Here is a 20485-nt window from a genome sequence, read left to right as displayed (position 1 = left end):
AGCAAGATGAGTGGGGTGAGGGGTCACTTGACATTCTTCTACAACCTCCACTTTATACTGGCACGGAGAGACGGAAAAAAACAAGCCAATGCACAAACGAGTCTGACAGGAAAAGCACAGTTCTAACCTTCCAAACAAATTTGGCCCCCCTTTTGGACGTCCTGGACCAGGGAGAGGAAAGACGGCTGGAAATGTTGTTGTGGACACCAGCACAGGACTCGGCCACCTCTCACTTGCCTCAGCACCATGCCCTCAGCCTGCAATCTCCGCTCAGTACGAAGAACCATTGGGGATGAAATAATTTCCCCACGCGAAGGGATCTGCATGATCCAGCAAACATCTCCCTGCCTTATAATCTGATTCCATCTTAATACAAGTACCAGCCAACTTTTCATTAACTCTTTGAGCCCTGGGTGGCAGTGTGAGCTGCGAGGAGGATGCTGTGAGGCTGCAGAGCGACTTGGATAGGTTAGGTGAGTGGACAAATGCATGGCAGATGATGAAGTATAATGTGGATAAATGTGAGGTTATCCACTTTGGTGGTAAAAACAGAGAGACAGACTATTATCTGAATGGTGACAGATTAGGAAAAGGGGAGGTGCAAAGAGACCTGGGTGTCGTGGTACATCAGTCATTGAAGATTGGCATGCAGGTACAGCAGGCGGTTAAGAAAGCAAATGGCATGTTGGCCTTCATAGCAAGGGGATTTGAGTACAGGGGCAGGGAGGTGTTGCTACAGTTGTACAGGGCATTGGTGAGGCCACACCTGGAGTATTGTGTACAGTTTTGGTCTCCTAACCTGAGGAAGGACATTCTTGCTATTGAGGGAGTGCAGCGAAGGTTCACCAGACTGATTCCCGGGATGGCGGGACTGACATATCAAGAAAGACTGGATCAACTGGGCTTGTATTCACTGGAGTTCAGAAGAATGAGAGGGGACCTCATAGAAACATTTAAAATTCTGACGGGGTTAGACAGGTTAGATGCAGGAAGAATGTTCCCAATGTTGGGGAAGTCCAGAACCAGAGGTCACAGTCTAAGGATAAGGGGCAAGCCATTTAAGACCGAGATGCGGAGGAACTTCTTCACCCAGAGAGTGGTGAACCTGTGGAATTCTCTACCACAGAAAGTTGTTGAGGCCAATTCACTAAATATATTCAAAAAGGAGTTAGATGACGTCCTTACTACTAGGGGGATCAAGGGGTATGGCGAGAAAGCAGGAATGGGGTACTGAAGTTGAATGTTCAGCCATGAACTCATTGAATGGCGATGCAGGCTAGAAGGGTCGAATGGCCTACTCCTGCACCTATTTTCTATGTTTCTATGCTATGACAAGGAGTGGTCCAATGGCCATCACGATTTCAGTGACCCACACATGCCTCCAGTAGCCAGCACCACAGTTAGATCTTCACTTTGGTGTGCAATGCGGAATGAGTTTCTGCAACGCTAAGAATGCCGACAGATTTCCTCCAACTGACTGGGAATGGGTGGAAGTTCTAACCCAGTATCAAAAGTAAGTTCCAGTTCTACTCATTTGATCAAAAAAACCATCTATTTCACGTTTTCAGTCATTTTACTCCAGATTTAGTTTAACAGACAGGATAATGTGTAATAGTAAATTTTTGTAATTGTGATCGATCAGTTTGTTTTTAGAAGTTGGGGAAAATCTCACTGCTTGAAGATCGTGCTGCTAATTGGGGGCCCTTGTAAACCAGACATGTTGCAACTTGCACCTCAATGGAAGTTAGTGATACAAAATGTCTGCGTGATGCGGACTGTGTTTGGACCGATTTGGGATCTTGGTCCGCTGCACTCTCGACCTCGAACTGGGGTCGGTGTGGAGTGCACCCCGAATAAAACCCAGTCTAACTCCCAACACAAAATTCCGAAAGGTACTTGTACCTTGTCAGCGCTTGATGCACAGGATACCGCTGGAGAACCAGAAAGCTTGGCAAGTCAGGCAGGTAAAGCCCCCTCGGGGCTCGAATGGCAACCCAGAAGTCGCAATTTGAATTACAATCCTGCAGCAAAGCGCTGGTAAAAATCCAATTAAAACCACCACATTTGTGTGACAATTTAAAAAAATGAAATTATAATTAAAATTATGGTGACATGACAAGTTTGTGGTGACTCCTCCTACACTCGGGGTGTTCCAAATTAACAAAGGCGAGTAGGTTCTGTGCTTTCAGAACAGTATGGAACAGAAACGATTGCAGGCCAGCTTGCCCTTAATAAACTAAGACCAACACTAGCCAGACCATTCCAATTCCAACAAGCAGTGTTTTATTTTGTCTAAAAGCTGAAAATGTTTTACTGGCTTTTCCACAGCAGTGCAGTTTGCTTGCCCGCTTTTGGAATTTTTCTGGGAAGTTTATAAACGCACAACCAGTTCCGAAGAGGTTATCTGGTCCTTTTGAGGGCTTTTGCTTTGGGGCTCAGGGCTGCACAGCCCAGCTTTCTCCCCCCCATCCCCCCCACCACCCATGATGTTTTAAGTTACCTTCTCCATCGACAACATGCTGCATTCCCCAATTGACAGGGAGAAGAAAATAACGGGTCACGGCTGCTTTTAAACCAGGCGCTGTGAGGTGCCCTGGTGGACTACTTTTATCGTTGTTCCTTTTCTCTAAAGAATTAAAGGGGAGGTTAGAAAAATAGTTCTTTACACAGAGGATAATTAGAATGTGGAGTTCTCTGCACAGACTGTTTTTCAAGCAGAGTCCATAAATTATTACAAAAGGGAATCAAGACAGTTGCTTGAAAAAAAAAGAGAGGATTCTAAAGGACATGGGGAGGAATGATTAGACTAAGTGGCTCATGTGGAGCAAAACACCAGCCCAGATTTGATGGGCCGAAGAGCCTGTGCTGCAAGTCCATGTTTCTAAGTAGTTTGCCTCCAGCTCAGAGGCTTTTCTGCATACATGTGAAAGTGTGTGGTTTTATATGATTGCAGCAGCTGCAATAGTGATGCAAGCTCTCAAAAAAGTAACTGTGCACACAGACTTCACAAACGAGGAAAGGTTGTCGGGCAAGGCGATAACCTTTAAGACAACATCTGTGGCCTTGCAGCTCAGGCATGTGGCTTGAAGGGGGCACAGTCCAGCTGTACCATGGGATTTATCAAAACCACCCTCATGTTGCCGTACAAGCCAGTACGGCCACAGTTTTGAGCAGTGCTTCTGCATTACGTACACAGAGGTGCACATTTCAGTACTGGAATCACACAATATAATGAAACCTAGGGGTGTGATTTCTAAGCAGGATTTAAACAGTGAGCAACTTCCTGACATAGCTCACTGTGCCTGTATTATTGACCTTATTCTGTTCTCCGAGGTTCATATTACAATGTAAGCAATCGAAGGCATGTGCTGGAGACAGGAGTGGCAGGGTACTTGATCAGCAGGGCAATAGGTAAGAAGAATGGAGGAAACAATCCAGAAAAAAAAACAATTACAGAGCAAAAGCATAATCCCAAAGGTGCACTGGGATTGCCATTCCAGAAAGACCACACAAAAAGGGCAGTGAGGGAGGAGAGCTCCACGGCCAGGGATCGGAGAGGTTACTCACAGTATAACCTGCCCAGTACTTCGAAATAAGGAAGGGGGGTGGGGAGACACAGATGTTTAAAAATAAACTGCTTTACGTTGTGAATCCTTAACTGCATGCATCTCCAATCTCAATTTTTCTTTTAAAAAGAAAAGGTAGCCATTCGCTTTGAGCTACTGGATTTGCTTTCAAACAATGAGACACACAGAATCTTTAACTTCCCAATTCTGACCTAACATGGCCCAGGACAAAATCAGTAGGACATGCTTCTGCTTGTGAAAGGATGGACTCAGAGCTACCCAAAACTGGCAGGGTCTAACTGAAAGCTGGCCCGGAGACGCGCAAGTGCAAAAACCACGTGACACGTGAAAACGTGCCACAAATGTTTGAGGGGGTTAAGAGCTGGACGGTGCAGAAAGCATCTTTGGCTTGCTTTCCCTGTGAAGTCCTGCTTGTGCATTGGGTTGTACAAAATATAAAACCTACTGTTTTGACACCAGCAAGAAAAATAAAGAGTAGAGTTTGCAGGGAGGTGGGTCCTGAATCAACACTCGCTTCACTCTCGGGGACCTTTAAAAGGACAGGGAAAAGCTTGTCCATCAGCTTTGAATGAGTACCACTTTCCTTTTCTTGTTTATATGTTGCTGCGTTACGTATCTATGAATGGGGACCCACTCAGGTTGGAGAAGTCCCCTCAGCGTCAGTGCAGTCATTGCTCTGATCCTCCATTCTGTTTGGATAATATAAACCTCATCCCGTGAGTCCGAACATGAGCGCTCAATGCTGTTTCGCTGTCAAATACATCTCTGCAGACTTGGCACTGAAGATCATCCTCCGACGTAGTGCTGGATTCCCCGCTGTGCTCGTCCTGCCCGTTTTCACTCACCACATCGGTTGCTTGAAGCTTCTCGGGTTCCTTGAGTTTGTGGACGATGTAGAGGTGCCGGTGCAGGGAGAGCGGGGAGGTGTAACAGAGGCCGCACTGTGAACACTGGAAGGTGGAGCCGTCAGACTTGTGCCGAGGTATGTGTTCCTGGAAGTCGGCTCCGCTCTTGGTCATATAGCCACATTTGGAACATCGGTATTGCTTGAACACCGCGACCTTCAGCTTCTTGGGAAGCGATGCTATGGTGTCAGAGCTGGGCGGCTCCCCGGATTCAGAGTCACTAGCCATTCGCTTGCCAGGTGAGTCCTCCTCAAATAGAAAACAACAATTAGATATTAAAAAGAAAACGTCTAAGCGATTATACATTGTAAAATGTGAGATCTTTCTTAACATTCAGTCACGGGATGTGAGCGTCGCAGGCAAGGCCGGCCTTTATTGCCCATCCCTAACTGCCCCTTGAGAAGATGGTGGTGGAGCCTCCTTCTTGAACCGCTGCAGTCCACGTGGTGAAGGTGCTCCCACAGTGCTGTTGGGGAGGAAGTTTCAGGATTTTGACCCTGTGATATATATCCAAGTCAGGATTGGTGTGTGACTTGGCAGGAGAAGTGGTGGTGGTGACGCTCCCATGCACCTGCTAACCCTTGTCCTTCTAGGTGGTGGAGGTTGTGGATTTGCTGTCGAAGAAGCTTTGCTGAGTTGCTGCAGTGCAGCCTATAGATAGTACAGACTGCAGATAGATCATGGAGTTTCAAAAGCCCATTCATGATGGAAAAGTATAAAACATACACTGTAGTTTTATTTTACAACAAATAAACAAAAACTCACTCGGTTTTCCATATCCCGCTGCTCCCTTTGGGTTTGTTTATTATTAAATACCAATTTTCACCCAATGATGCATCTTTTTGCATAATTTGAAGGAAATGAGGCGTAAAGCTGCACCATCTTGAGTGCCATGTGCACAAGAAGAGATCTATTAAAGCAATGTGCCCCAGCAGGGCTCCTGGGAATCCCAAACTCAGTATCTGAGCACTTAGACTGATAAAAGATCAGTGCTCATCAAGTGGTTAGATTTACATGTCCAGTTGACTCTATCCGGACCATATGCCCATCCAACTGCAATCTGTGTACTTTCAGTCAACAAGAGCCTGCAAAAGCAGATTCTATAGTAACTTTAAAAGGTAAAATTTGCAGGGCTTTGGGGAAAGAGCAGGGGAGTGGGACTAAATGGGATCGCTCTTTCAAAGAGCTGACACAGGCACGATGGGCCGAATGGCCTCCTTCTGTGCTGTATCATTCTATGAAAATGTACAAGACCAGATGGTGTAGTTGGGTTGGATCACTGTCCCCTTTATTTCTGGGACCTACGCTGTATTTTGCTCCCGCTGAGAAGTGCCCACTTGGAAATCCTACGCTTGTCATTTGCTGGTCTAGCCCCCTCGCCAATCCCCACAAGTGCACGGATATAAATGACATACTCGGCTACTGATTTCCACGTCTCCTGCTGAGAAGCTGCCTTCCTATCTCCTGCTGACCAGCTTCATCTGATGCAGGGAATTCCAGGCATCCACCCACGTCTTACCGACTTCTCACTGAGCAAAACCGTTGGCGCCCACCTTAAAATAACATTTAGAAATGGCAAGGGAGAGCTCACCACTGCCGTGTCTGTGCCAGCATGTGCAACTTTCGGCATCTGGCTGAAGTCTGGGTTTTTGATGCCGTGCATTAGGTTGATGTGTTTCTCCAGCATGAAGCGTTTGGCAAAAAAGTGCTTTTCATCCGTGCAGTACCTGCAAATGACGACAGGAATTATGAATACAGTACCAAAAGGTTTGACAGCTTGTATAAGCAGGTCATCTTCCACTTTAGGAGTTTTGATTTTCTGTAACAGGCCAGTTTTAGTTTGCTACTTCTATTAATAACGTAAAGGAGGTGAACCCATCAAAACATTTTCGGTGGCTCTTTTTCTTTCCTCAGCCAGCTGATTCCACAAGGGTTAAAAAAAATACAATGGATAAGACACATGTTGGGCTTCTTTGCTACTAGTCCAGAGTCCTTCAGTCCACTGACCCATTTCTGGACCATCAGGCCTACTCATAAGCAGTGCTGCTGTTTCACATTTCATTTTGGCCTGAAGATAGACAGATTTTTGAACGATAAGGGAGACAAGGGTTATGGGGGGGGTGCGAGCGGGGAAGTGGAGTTGAGGCCATGATCAGATCAGCCATGATCTTATTGAATGGCGGAGCAGGCTCGAGGGGCCAAATGGCCTACTCCTGCTCCTATTTCTTATGTTCTTATACTGATAAATGTTCTAATTATATTGAGTAGACTGAACATCAGCATTCCCACTGAAGGGATGGAATTTCTCATTCTTTAAAAGAGAGTTCAACCAGCACCTACAAACTGATACTGGGGAAGAAACCTCTTAGAACTTCAGACCATCTGTGATTGTCGTGGTCAGGTGCTCTGTCCCCCAACCCTGGCCCTATTATATTTAATACCTTGCTCTGAGCCACACTTTAGCTGTTTGATTAAAGGCGGCGACAGACAGAGAAAGCAGGAAGTCAGAGAACGTAAATATGTTCCCCAAGTTGTCGGAAGGCTATAAACTGTATGGTTTGGAAAGAAAAGCAAGCGGAAGGCGGAAGCTTTTCATGCAGAGATTGAGCTATCGTACCTACAATAGGTAACCTAGCTTCCACATTTACTCAGCCTTCACCTGCAACTAAATTATACAAATGTACTGCAGAGACAAGAAACGGGCACTCAGGAGCCTGTGACTCAGTGGGTAGCACCCTCACCTCTGAGTCAGAAGGTTGTGGGTTCAAGTCCCACTCCAGGGACTTGAGCACATAAATCTAGGCCGACACTCCAGTGCAGTGCTGAGGGAGCGCTACACTGTTGGAGGTGCCGTCTTTCGGATGAGACGTTAAATCAAGGCCCCGTCTGCTCTCTCAGGTGGATGTAAAAGATCCCATGGCACTATTTTGAAGAGGAGCAGGGGAGTTATCCCCGGTGTCCTGGCCAATATTTATCCCTCAATCAGCGTAACAAAAAAACCCAGATTATCTGGTTATTATCACATTGCTGTTTGTGGGACTTTGCTGTGTGCAAATTGGCTGCCGCATTACAACAGTGACTATACTCCAAAAGTATTTTAAATCGGCTGTAAAGCGCTTTGAGATGCCCGGTGGTCGTGAAAAGCGCTATATAAATCCAAGTCTTTGTTTCTTTAAATATTAGTGCCAGCTTGGAGGGCAGCCATGGTGAAGTTCAGACCGGCAAATCAACAATGTTCAATGATATTTTTAGACCAGGAATAAAATATGATCTGCAAAGCAATTTGGTTAATATCTGCTTGGTGGTCAATTTGTCTAAAGTATTATTCCTTTAGGAAATAAATGACTGCCTGGCCTAGGAAATGAATCTTGCTGCACTAATGAATTCTGCCTGCTTTTAAAGATGAATTGAATGGAAATTTATTTTTTATATATGCAGAATAGCTTTTCAGCTTTGTCAGTGCTTCTGGAAGCTTTTTCCTCAAAAAAGCATTGCAGCAAATGGAATTTCTAACCGGTCCGTCTACAGGTTCACAGGGAAACCAGATATGCCTGGTCAGGCATGTCTGCATAGCAGAACATCTGCAATGATCCTACTCCTACACACAGGGAGGTTTTTTATTTATTCGTTCACGGTATGTGGATGTCACTGACAAGTCCGGCATTTATTGTCCATCCCTAATTGCCCTCGAGAAGGTGGTGGTGAGTCGCCTTGAACCGCTGCAGTCGTGTGGTGAAGGTACTCCCACAGCGCTGTTGGGGACGGAGTTCCAGGATTTTTGACACTGTGACTATGAAGGAACGGCCGATGCATTTCCAGTTCAGGATAGTGTGTGACTCGGAGGGGAACGTAGAGGAGGTGGTGCCGTTCCCATGCATCTGCTGCCCTTGACCTTCTAGAGGTTGCGGGTTTGGGAGGTGCTGTCGAAGGAAGTATTGGTGCATTGCAACTCGCCCAGCAACTAGTTGACGTCTGGATAATATTATGCACTAATCTGATAATCATCGCTGATAGATATAAATGGCAAGGCAGAGCAACGGCAACTCAAGCCATTTACTAGTCAATGAAGCTTGATCACACACCACTGCCATGTGAAGAGTGCTTTATGGATATTGGCATTTGCTCCAGTTATTCAATTTCGCGGGTCCTTTGGCGGGAGGGAGGGAGAAGGGTAACCTGAATTGACTCATTGCAGATGTGCTGTAAATCTCTCTTACAAACTAATCTAAGTTTTATAAGATCATTCTTATGAAAGGTCACATGTGGGCTGGGGAACAGCAGAGCCAAACCTGCAAAGGTATAGTAGGTGGATGCCCATTGATCCAGATGGCTACAAACCAGGTTTCCTGACATAATACAGAAGTTATAATCAAAAACACTGAACCAGAACGCCGCATGTACAAACGCCGAGGCCACAGACTCCTGATCACTATGCATGGCCCTTGGCTGGAAATTGCACACACGTATTTTACTGCATTTCTATCTCTGATCTATTAAAAATCTTGCGTCTGCCCACACATTCTTCATTATAGATTCCTATGCCCATATTTATTATGTAAATTGATCAAGCTGCAGCTATGCCCTCCCACCAGTAAAGGAGCTGCAGTGTGACGTTTACATATGCAGTTTCCATTCTAAATGTGGACATAAAAATGTATAATTGAAATATCAAAAAGGACAGAATGGTAGTCTTTAAAATTAAAGATTTTGTGCCCTACTGCAATTATTCCCTGGCCTCTAACACCATTTCACTTGAAGACTTCACATTGTCTTGCTCACTGTACGCAACAAATGGCCGATATCGGATAGCATTATGTTAAAAGTCCTGTGTAAGCATGCATTGCCTGTCCACAAACTTTTCTTTGATGTGAACAGTTACAATGGGAATTCTTGATGTAAATAGTCCCCATGGTGCTAATTGCAGGGGATGACCACCAGGTGGCGCAGCACCACTGTATTCTCTGACACACCCAAAGCGACGCCTTGGGAGATCTACACACGCATGTACATATGTATGTATGCCCGTATGTATGTCAGGTCAGGAAAGCACTGAGCTTAGTTCCAGACACACAAATAACCTGCTGGCAGGTACCCTTCTGGCTTACACATGAATGAACACAACAACAACAACTTGTAGTGAAATGTCCCAAGGTGCTTTAAAGGAGTGTTATGTGATAAAAATTTGACACCGAGCCACATAAGGCGAAATTAGGGCAGGAGCTTGGTCAAAGAGGTAGGTTTTAAGGAGCGTCTTGAAGGAGGAAAGAGGTGTAGAGAGGCGGATAGGTTTAGACAGGGAGTTCCACCAGAGTTTGGAGCCTAGGCAACAGAAGGCACGACCACCAATGGTTGAGCGACTATAATCAGGGATGTTCAAGAGGGCAGGATTTGAGGGGGGGGGGGGGGGGCTGGAGGAGATTACAGAGATAGGGAGGAGCGAGGCCATGGAGGGATTTGAAAACAAGGATGAGAATTTTGAAATCGAGGATTTGCTTAACCGGGAGCCAAAGTAGGTCAGTGAGCACAAGGGTGATGGGTGAGCGGGACTTGGTGCGAGTATCACTTGGGTAAGGTACCGGTGTCTGTGGAACTGTATACTCCAGACATGGGCCACTGCTGTGAGGAAAAAAATAAACCCTTTCAAGCACTCAAGTGGCCTTGCATAATACTTGGTGATGATTCAGCCACATTATATCGCTTTAAAATACTCGGTGATTGTTGTAGTGTCATAATCATTTCTTAGAACGGAACAGACAAGAAATTTGGTACCAAAAGTACCGTAGCATACTGTGTACAAGTTGCAGCTTCATGCAGATCTTTATCAGCTGACAGTCTGACTATGAATTCTGTGAGTGAAGTTCTTCCATGTGTTATAGTACCCCAGTAAAAGCAAGGTACTGGGTTTTACAGTTTGTTATATTACAACAAATGTACAGATGGCTGACTGCGTGTACATTGCTACCCAGTTACTTGAGGTGGAGAAGTTCAAGTTTCACTTCTGCTACTCTGGCCTTTTACTATCAAACTGACTCATACACTTTCATTTCTTACACAATAAGTAAGGCGGGGATGGAGGAAGCTTTTTTATATATATTCGTTCATGGGATGTGGGCATCGCTGACAAGGTCAGCATTTATTGCTTATCCCTAATTAGTCTTGAGAAGGTGGTGGTGAGCCGCCGCCTTGAACCGCTGCAGTCTGTGTGGTGAAGGTGCTCCCACAGTGGTGTTGGGGACGGAGTTCCAGGATTTTGACCCAGCAACAATGAAGGAATGACGATATATTTCCAAGTTAGGATGATATGTGACTTGGAGAGGAACGTGGAGGTGGTGGTGTTCCCATGCGCTTGCTGCCCTTGTCCTTCTAGGTGGTAGAGGTCATGGGTTTGGGAGGTGCTGCCGAAGAAGCCTTGGCGAGTTGCTGCAGTGCGCCGTGGTGGAGGGAGTGAATGTTTAAGGTGGTAGATGAGGTCCCGATCAAGCGGACTGCTTTGTCCTGGATGGTGTCGAACTTCGAGTGTTGTTGGAGCTGCACTCATCCAGGCAAGTGGAGAGTATTCCATCACACTCCTGACTTATACCTTGTAGAAGGTGGAAAGGCTTTGGGGAGTCAGGAGGTGAGACCCTCGCCACAGGATACCCAGCCTCCGACCTGCTCTTGTAGCCACAGTATTTAAGTGGCTGGTCCAGTTAAGGTTCTGGTCAATGGTGACCCCCAGGATGTTGATGGTGGGGGATTCGGCGATGGTAATGCCATATAATGTCAAGGCGAGGTGGTTAGATTCTTGCTTGTTGGAGATAGTCATTGCCTGGCACTTGTGTGGTGAAAATGTTACTTGCCACTTATCAGCCCAAGCCTGAATGTTGTCCACGTCTTGCTGCATGCAGGCATTATCTGAGGAGCGAATGGCACTGAACACTGCACAGTCAGCAACGAACATCCCCACTTCTGACCATATGATGGAGGGAAGGTCATTGATGAAGCAGCTGAAGAAGGTTGGGCCTAGGACACTGCTCTGAGGAACTCCTGCAGCAATGTCCTGGGGCTGTGATGATTGACCTCCAACCACCAGAACTATCTTCCTTTGAACGAGGTATGACGCCAGCCAGTGGAGAATTTTCCCCTCGATTTCCATTGACTTCAGTTTTGCTAGGGCTCCTTGATGCCACACTCTATCAAATGCTGCCTTGATGTCGAGGGTAGTCACCATCACCTCACCTCTGGAATTCAACTCTTTTGTCCATGTTTGGACCAAGGTTGTAATGAGGTCTGGGGCTGAGTGGTCCTGGCAGAATCCAAATTGGGCATCAGTGAACAGGTTATTGGTGAGCAAGTGTTGCTTGATAGCACTGTCAATGACACCTTCCATCACTTTGCTGATGACTGAGAGCAGACTGATGGGCCGGTAATTGGCCAGATTGGATTTGTCCTGCTTTTTGTGGACAGGACATACCTGGGCTGTTTTCCACATTGTCGGGTAGATACCAGTGTTGTAGCTGTACTGGAACAGCTTGGCTAGAGGTGCGGCTAGTGCTGGAGCACAAGTCTTCAGCACTACAGCCGGGATGGTGTCGGGGCCCATTGCTTTTGCTGTATCCAGTGCGCTCAACCGCTTCTTAATATCACATGGAGTGAATCGAATTGGCTGAAGATTGGCTGCTGTGATGGTGGAGGAGGAGGCCGATATGGATCATCCACTCGGCACTTCTGGTTGAAGATAGTTGCAAACATAGTGCCTTGTCTTTTGCACTCACATGCTCTGCCAGCATTGAGGATGAAGATATTCATGAAGCCTCCTCCTCCCATTGGTTGTTTAATTTTCCACCACCATTCACGACAGGATGTCGCAGGACTGCAGAGCTTTGATCTGATCCGTTAATTGTGGGATCGCTTAGCCCTGTCTATGGCATGCTGCTTCCACTGTTTGGCATGTATGTAGTCCTGTGTTGTAGCTTCTCCAGGTTGGCACTTCATTTTTAGGTATACCTGGTGCTGCTCCTGGCATGCTCTTCTACACTCCTCATTGAACCAAGGTTGGTCCCCTGGCTTGATGGCAATGGTAAAGTGAAGGATATGCCAGGCCATGAGGTTACAGATTGTGGTGGAATACAATTCTACTGCCGCTGATGGCTCACAGCGCCTCATGGATGCCCAGTGTGGAGCTGCTAGATCTGTTCTGAATCTATTCCATTTAGCACAGTGGTAGTGCCACAAAACATGATGGAGTGTCTCCTCGGTGTGAAGACGGACTTCGTCGCCACAATGACTGTGTGGTGGTCACTGCTACCAATGCTGTCATGGACAGTTGCATCTGCGACAGGTAGATTGGTGAGAATGAGGTCAAGTAGAATTTTCCCTCGTGTTGGTTCTCTCACCACAGTCACAGGCCCAGTCTGGCAGCTATATCCTTCAGGACTTGGCCAGCTCGGTCAGTAGTGGTGCGACCGAGCCACTCTAGGTGATGGACATTGAAGTCCCCCACCCAGAGTACATTCTGTGCCCTTGTTACTTTCAGTGCTTCTTCCAAGTGGTCAATATGGAGGAGCACTGATTCATCAGCTGTGGGAGGGCGTTAGGTAGTAATCAGCAGGAGGTTTCCTTGCCCATGCTTGACCTGAAGCCATGAGACTTCATGGGGTCCAGATTCAATGTTGTGGACTCCCAGGGACACTCCCTCCCGTCTGTATACCATTGTGCCGCCACCCCTGGTGGGTCTGTCCTGCTGGTGGGACAGGGCATACCCAGGGATGGTGATGGAGGAGTCTGGGACATTGGTTGAAAGGTATGATTCTGTGACTATGACTATGTCAGGCTGTTGCTTGACTCGTCTGTGATGTTCCCAGATGTTGGTGAAGAGGACTTTGCAGGGTCGGCTGGGCTGGGTTGTCGTGTCCGTAGCCGGTGCGGAGGTCAATGCCAAGTGGTCCGTCCGGTTTTATTCTGATTATTCATTGTTGCAACAGTTTTTTTTCAACTGAGTGGCTTGCTCGGCCATTTCAGAAGCGCAGTTAAGAGTCAACCACATTGCTGTGGCAGATTTCCTTCCCTAAAGGATATTAGTGAACCAGATGGGTTTTAAGTTGAGGTGCTATTTGTCTGCTCAATGTCATCATCCACCATCCCCACAAAATCCCGGTGTCTCCAAATCCTCTGCTGGCCTGAATATTAAATATGGTGAGAACTCTAAGGGCAAGTATAGTTTGTGGGAATATGGAGCAAAGGTGGGTAAATGGAGTATAGATACACGATTCGATTGAATGGCTGAATAGGCTTGAGGGGTTAAATGGCCTACTCCTATTCCTATATAAACATCCGCCCTAGATATAACCCAGGCACAACTATCAGTTCTGAAGACTTTCCCCGTTGTCCCTCAATTTCCATAGTCAAAGTGTGGATGCAGAAATCCCATTGATATCAGCCCAATGGGATGGTATCATTACATTCCAAAACACGTGGGCTTTTCGCCCATTGATTAGGGGCGGCTGTTTCAAAATTCTGAGCTTGAAATTCTGTATGTATATATTTATTTAAATGTTTTTGTTTAGGAAACTTTTCAAAATTAACATTTTTAAACAATTCCCTCCCCAAGTAACTGTTGGCTTCCGCACCACTGACCCCTTAACTTGCCGTCTTCTTTAAAATGAGATTTGGTTGTCTTTGCTCTTTTCAGATGCTGACAAACCAGCTGCACATTTCCAGCAGCTTCATTTTTTTATTTCAGGTTTTCAGCATTCGAAGTTTTACTTTGCACTATTGCCTCACTGCACCTGGTACATTGCTCCTGCGTCTAACACAGCTTACATCTTCAACACCAAGCACCTTCTGCACTGCAACAATTTCACTCTGGAGTCCTGTGGGTGCCATTTACAGATAACACTAGGGAACGTTCTACTCAGTATGCTGGACAACGCATTTTTGAAAAGCAATGACAATTTGAAGATTACATGATAAAATAACAAGGAAAGAGGAGATAAAGGGGCATTCATGACAATTAGACATTGCACAGAAATGAGACAATTCAATAAAAAAATTGAAACCTAAAAATTACGCAACATCTACATATGGGTGATCTATTCCTTCGAGATCTACAAGTACAACTTTAGTTCAAGTCCCACTCCAGGGACTTGAGCACAAAAGAAAAATCTAGGCTGACGCTCCAGTGCAGTGCTGAGGGAGCGCTGCACTGTCGGAGGTGCTGCCTTTCGGATGAGATGTTAAACCGAGGCCCCGTCTACCCTCTCAGGTGAACGTATTTTGAAGAAGGGCAGGGGAGTTATCCCCGGTGTCCTGGGGCCAATATTTATCCCTCAATCAACATAACAAAAAAAAGATTATTTGGTCATTATCACATTGCTGTTTGTGGGAGCTTGCTGTGCGCAAATTGGCTGCCGTGTTTCCCACATTACAACAGTGACTACACTCCAAAAGTACTTCATTGGCTGTTAAGCGCTTTGAGACGTCTGGTGGTCATGAAAGCTATATAAATGCAAGTCTTTTTTTTATTGCATGCTTCTGGGAATTATGCAATATAGCAAATAAAGTTGAGTTTGTCTTTCGGGTGAGATGTAAACTAAGTCTGTAAAATGTCTGCCAGTTCAGGTGCATGTAACAGATCCCACAGCACTATTCGAAGGAAAACAGGAAGTTGTTCTGGTGTTCTGGCCAATATCTATTCTTCAATCAACCCACTACAATGGCATGACTGAACTCTGATGGAATGATCTGTCATGCTATTTATGACACCTTGCTGAAGGGTAAGTGGGCTGCCGCCAATGATTATATTTCAAAAGTAATTCATTACCTGTGAAGAGCTCTGGGGTGACTGGAGAATGTTCAAGGTGCTATACAAATGCCAGTTCTTTCTTTAATGCAGCAACAACTGGGCTGGATTAAAGATGATATACATTGCAACTGCATGCAAATTGCATTTTTTGGCGAGGTGAGATACGAAGATCAATTTTATACCAATCAGGCAACTTATACATATCCAGGTAACAGAGCTGGTCAGGTGCAATGCTTACCAACAGGTGTAGGTTCTCTTGACGCCATCGTGGTTGGCTCGGGTATGTCTCCGCAGGCTGTGCGAGGAGTTGAAGGAACGATCGCACTGTCGGCATGGATACCTCTTCATTGACTGTTGAAAATGAGAGTGGGAGAGAAAGAGAGAACTGAATAATTATTGCTCCAGCAAGAAGATGCAAATCTTAGTTTGGTTATGTATATGGAGATAACACACTTTGGCTGAGTGAACGGGCCACTTTTCTATTTATATCCCTCTTCTCGCATTTCAGAGATTAACTGCAGTCCATCTATTGCTATTTCAGACACTTTTCAATCACTGGGGGCCTCTGTGAGCTAGGGGAGGGAATAAAGAAGACAAACCAGCTCCCAGTACTGGCAAGGGGAGCTGCAGGTGCAAAGCTCCATCCCACCACCTGCGGTGCAGTATGCTGGTGCCCCAGTGCGCCCACACTGCTGGGAAGAGAGGTCCCAAGCTTGCTTCGCTTTCTTACGTAGACTGACATAGAATTTACAGCACAGAAACAGGTCATCTGGACCTGCTGGTCTATGCCAGTATTTATGCTCCACACGAGCCTCCTCCCACCCCATCAGCATAACTTTCTATTCCTTTATCTCTCATGCACTTATCTAGCTTCCCCTTAATTGCATCTATAGTATTCGCCTCAACTATTCATGTGGTAGCAAGTTCCACATTCTAACCACTTTCTGGGTAAAGAAGTTTCTCCTGAATAGCCTATTGGATTAATTAGTGACTATCTTATATTTATGACCCCTAGTTTTCGATTCCCCTGCAAGTGGACTCTAAAACCACGTCTGGACTCTATAACCATGTCTGAATCTCTAACAAAAAAATCCAAGCCCTGCGTCTGAGCACCTGGAATTATCTCCCATTGGCGCTTGGAGGGTGCAGAGGAGATTTATTAGAATGGTACCAAGGATTCCTGCTCCTGATCGCTATTGAGCATGTGAATGTTGAGGGATGGTAGGAGAAATGTTCTTTCTGTTGGGGATCCTTGGAGCATTGAAGTGGTTGAGGCAGGGAGCACTGCGTCTTCTAAAGGAAAGTAGGATAAATATTTGACTCTGAGGAAGAGACAGGATAATGGAACTGGTTATGGATATTGTTCGAACAAACAGCCGGCACAGACACGATTGGCCAAATAACCTCCTTCATTGCTGTAAACCTTTATGATTCTAGCACAAACTGTGACGTTCCCTGCTCACTGACTCAAAGAATGACCACTTGGGCTGCTAGTATCATGGAACTATACCCCAGGATAAATCACTATATTAAGAAATGGAAAAAGAAGGAAAGAGATAAAATTGGGAAATGCAATAACAGTCGAAAAAGGAAGGGACAAAATTATCTTTCATAACACTAGTATCAGCTTATTTTATTTCTAAAGTCTAAACAAATGAAATGTAATAATTATGCACGACATAAAAGCTTTCTTAACGGGAAGACCAAAATAAGGGTCATTTGTTCCCAGGGAAACTGTTTGAAGCACACCTTTCAAGTTGGATTGTTATAGTTAGAGAACTGAATAAATGACAAAAGCAAATTCTGCATTGCTCAGCTGGGAACAAACACATTAAAAATTAAGCCACAAAATAAGTGATTATTCAAATCGATAATTTACAATTTGCATACTGTATCTCTCGCTGCCTGCTGATGGATTTGCATGACAATGAGGCCCTAGTGAGAGTCAAGAATAGACAAAGCTCATCTCCACCGGGAATGCTGAAAGAGCTGACACACCAAGCACAAAAAAGCTACCAATTCAAATAATCCTCCTCGGTGAAAGTAAGCTCATCTGGGTACTTCATTGTTTCACAAGCCAACAAATCCACTGCCCCTCTTCAAGGCAACAGGAAAGTTTATATTAACTTACGAGACCAAAACTTCGAAAAACAAGCAGTACTACCAGTAACAACTATCCCTGAATTGACCTAAACTGTCTGAACCAATTGAACTAGTCCAGTTGAGTTTCTGATGGAGAATACTGAGCAATACAAGTGCTACTCCCAATGGAAGGTGAGTGCGATGGCAAGAACTCCACATGGATATAGAGTATTTCATGCAGTAAAAAGTCTTGCATTTATATAGTGCCCTTTCACGACCACCGGACATCTCAAAGCGCTTCACAGCCAATGAAATGCTTTTGGAGTGTAGTCACTGTTGTAATGTGGGAAACGCGGCAGCCAATTTGTGCATAGCAAACTCCCACAAACAGCAATGTGATAATGACCAGATAATCTGTTTTTGTTATGTTGATTGAGGGATAAATATTGGCTAGGGCACCGGAGATAACTCCCCCGCTCTTCTTCAAAATAGTGCCATGGGATCTTTTACATCCACCTGAGGAGGCAGACGGGGTCTCGGTTTAACGTCTCATTTGAAAGACGGCACCTCCGACAGTGCAAGACTCCCTCAGCATGTGCTCAAGTCCCTGGAGTGGGACTTGAACCCACAACCTTCTGACTCAGAGGCGCGTGTGCTACCCACTGAGCCACAGCTAACACTGACTCAGTAACGACAGGATGAAGGCCTCTGTGTACTGTCTCTGAAACAGGCTTGGAGAAATAGCCTCACCCCAAGCCACTGGCTTCAATGGATGAGGTGTTCTTTGGAAGATTGAGAATATTCCTGAAATGTGAAGAGAAAACAACTTCTATGCTTATTCTTTCCAAAGTATAAATCCAATTGTTTGTGTAGTGCACAAATATTTATTCAGTGCGTCATATTCTGGAAGTTCTAAAGTCACTACATTTCACAAGGGATCTAGAGAGTGTGTTCTCCAATCTGCCAGATACATCTGTGAGCTGAGCCAACTTAGTTTTTTTTTTAAGATAAACCTGCCAGAGTGCTTGTAAAGCCTGCTGCCTTCGGTGTCTCCTCCTAGCCAATGTCATCAGAAATCTTTAAAAACTCATGACCGAAAGAGGAGTAAAATGTTAATGTTAACAAAGTCTGATTTCTGAAAAAGGGACATCAACCGTGAGATTTTCTCGTTCATCTTCTAACCCCACTATCAATACTTTTAACTGACATTCATGGGACATTGCTGGTTATGTGGCAGTGCAGCACTGACTGAATGGTGGTTCTGGTCTGGCATGCTATAGAAAAAAAATCTTTGAATAAAAACTGAAAGAGCAACCACATAGTGCCAGTGGTGGTATATTTATGCAACTCACAGTTCCAGCTGACGTACAACAGGGGAACAATTCCAACCCAGCCAGTGCAAGAAAGCACAGCAGAGTTAGGATGTACAACAATGTGGTTTAGAAATACTTGAGGCTTCTTGGTAACTAGCACTGGAGTATACAGAGCTGGATTTAAGCTCCAATCCTGACTGAACTTTGAGATTTGTTATCCCCAGTGGGGAGGTTCCGTGTTGGTCACATTCCTTGCATTCTGTTTTCCAGGAAACAGGCGGGGGACAGATCACAAAGCCTCCTGTTCGTCTATTACTCAAACTTATCTCCCATGACTTGGGTGTGTATGAATGTTGTGCAAAACGTCTTGGCAATGGCTTGTTCATATTTTATGGGGTTAACTTTGAACCCAGAACTTTTTCTGTATGGAACGTCACCCTTAGATGCAGGGTTGACTATTGATAATCTTTTTTATGCCGTGGACTGCATTTTCCGCCAATGAGATAATACCAAAAAGTTGCGATTTTTAGAAATATTACCCAAGTGGCAGATCATATGCTTCCCTCTGGTACTTTGAATGTTTACTATTTGTGTTTGTGAGAGAGAGGCAGGCGTGCACACACACCAACAGGCTATTCAACTGCAGGGAGAATCACAGCAAGGCCCAATCCTGCTCTCGCTCAATGTCCACAAACGTGCACTTCAACAAAGATCAGCGGATAACAATTAGGAGTGGGCGCCCCAGGCCATTTTCCTCTCGATTGCCCAGGGTCACTATAGCCACTCGTAGCTCCACTACCACCATCTCAGCGGAGATAATCCAATTGGGACATTCCAGTTCTGCATGATGCAGCTACTTACTGGACACATTTGTCGTTTCACGGGGAGAGTGCATAAGATAATTATAAACCTCTCTTTGCCTTTGCTCTTCCAGTTTTATAAATGGCATCCGAATTCCATCAAGTAGATTTATTATTTATATTACTCATTATTATTGTCACACAGGGAAAATTCTAATTCATCTCCACAAAGTCTCAGTGGTAATAATAGCTATCAACATAACAAGCAAAATAAAGGGTTAATTGAGTATTTCAGCAGCTGCTGAGTTACGCAAATATATCAACCTATCTGTACTACATATTTTATTCAGCAGAATGCCCCAAGCTAATAGACGTACTGTAACACAACCTATATCAGGGTCATCATGGAATGAGTCTGGTGGGTCCGTTGGACAGGATCACAGCTTGCATGTCATCGTGGAGCAGGCGGAGAACGGTGACAAACTTTTGAGGCAGCCGAATCTGAGGAGGATGCTCACGGTTGACAGTGTCGAAGGCTTTTGAGAGGTCGAAGAAGGCCATGTACAGGGGTTGGTGCTGTTCCTTGCATTTCTCTTGTATCTGACACACAGTGAAGATCATGTTCATTGTGCCCCTTAGTGGGCGGAATCCGCATTGCGACTCTGGGAGGAGTTCTTCAGCCACAGAAAGGCGGCGATTCAGGAAGATTCCTGCGATGACTTTCCCGGTGGTCGACGGCAGGAGATTCCTCTGTAGTTACTGCAGTCGGACTTGTCACCTTTCTTGAAGATGGTCACGATTACAGCGTCTCTGAGATCTCCTTGCATGATCTCCTCCTTCCAGATAAGAGAGATGAGGTCATGGATCATACCTCGAGAGCCTACCGTCAACAAGGGCAGACATCGACGACGAGGGCCAATACCGCCCTCAGTGTGCCAGTGCCGCCTTTGGTCGCCTGAGGAAGTGTGTCAACCATGAGGGATTATGAAGAGTGTTTGACGACCAGTACCTCAAA

General features: G+C 45.4%; 1 protein-coding gene across 2 annotated transcripts in view; it reads right to left on the bottom strand.

Annotated features, from left to right (window-relative positions):
* Positions 1-2365: 2365 nt before the first annotated feature.
* The window catches only part of znf592 (zinc finger protein 592), a 194259-nt gene continuing 176139 nt past the window's right edge, over positions 2366-20485 (bottom strand). The window contains exons 8-10 of one of the 2 annotated variants that reach the window (XM_070865106.1): positions 15514-15626; positions 6084-6219; positions 2366-4741 (exon numbers count right to left, since the gene is read on the bottom strand). In XM_070865106.1, coding sequence (XP_070721207.1) covers positions 4256-4741; positions 6084-6219; positions 15514-15626 — 735 coding nt within the window. In that variant the 3' untranslated portion in view covers positions 2366-4255. The remainder of the gene's footprint in view (positions 4742-6083; positions 6220-15513; positions 15627-20485) is intronic. The other variant, XM_070865107.1, reaches the window with a different exon arrangement.

This window comes from Pristiophorus japonicus, chromosome 21 (genome assembly GCF_044704955.1).
Source record: "Pristiophorus japonicus isolate sPriJap1 chromosome 21, sPriJap1.hap1, whole genome shotgun sequence".
NCBI lineage: Eukaryota > Metazoa > Chordata > Chondrichthyes > Pristiophoridae > Pristiophorus > Pristiophorus japonicus.
The sequence above is the reverse complement of the archived record's forward strand: the minus strand, read 5'-3'. Positions and strand labels throughout refer to the sequence as shown.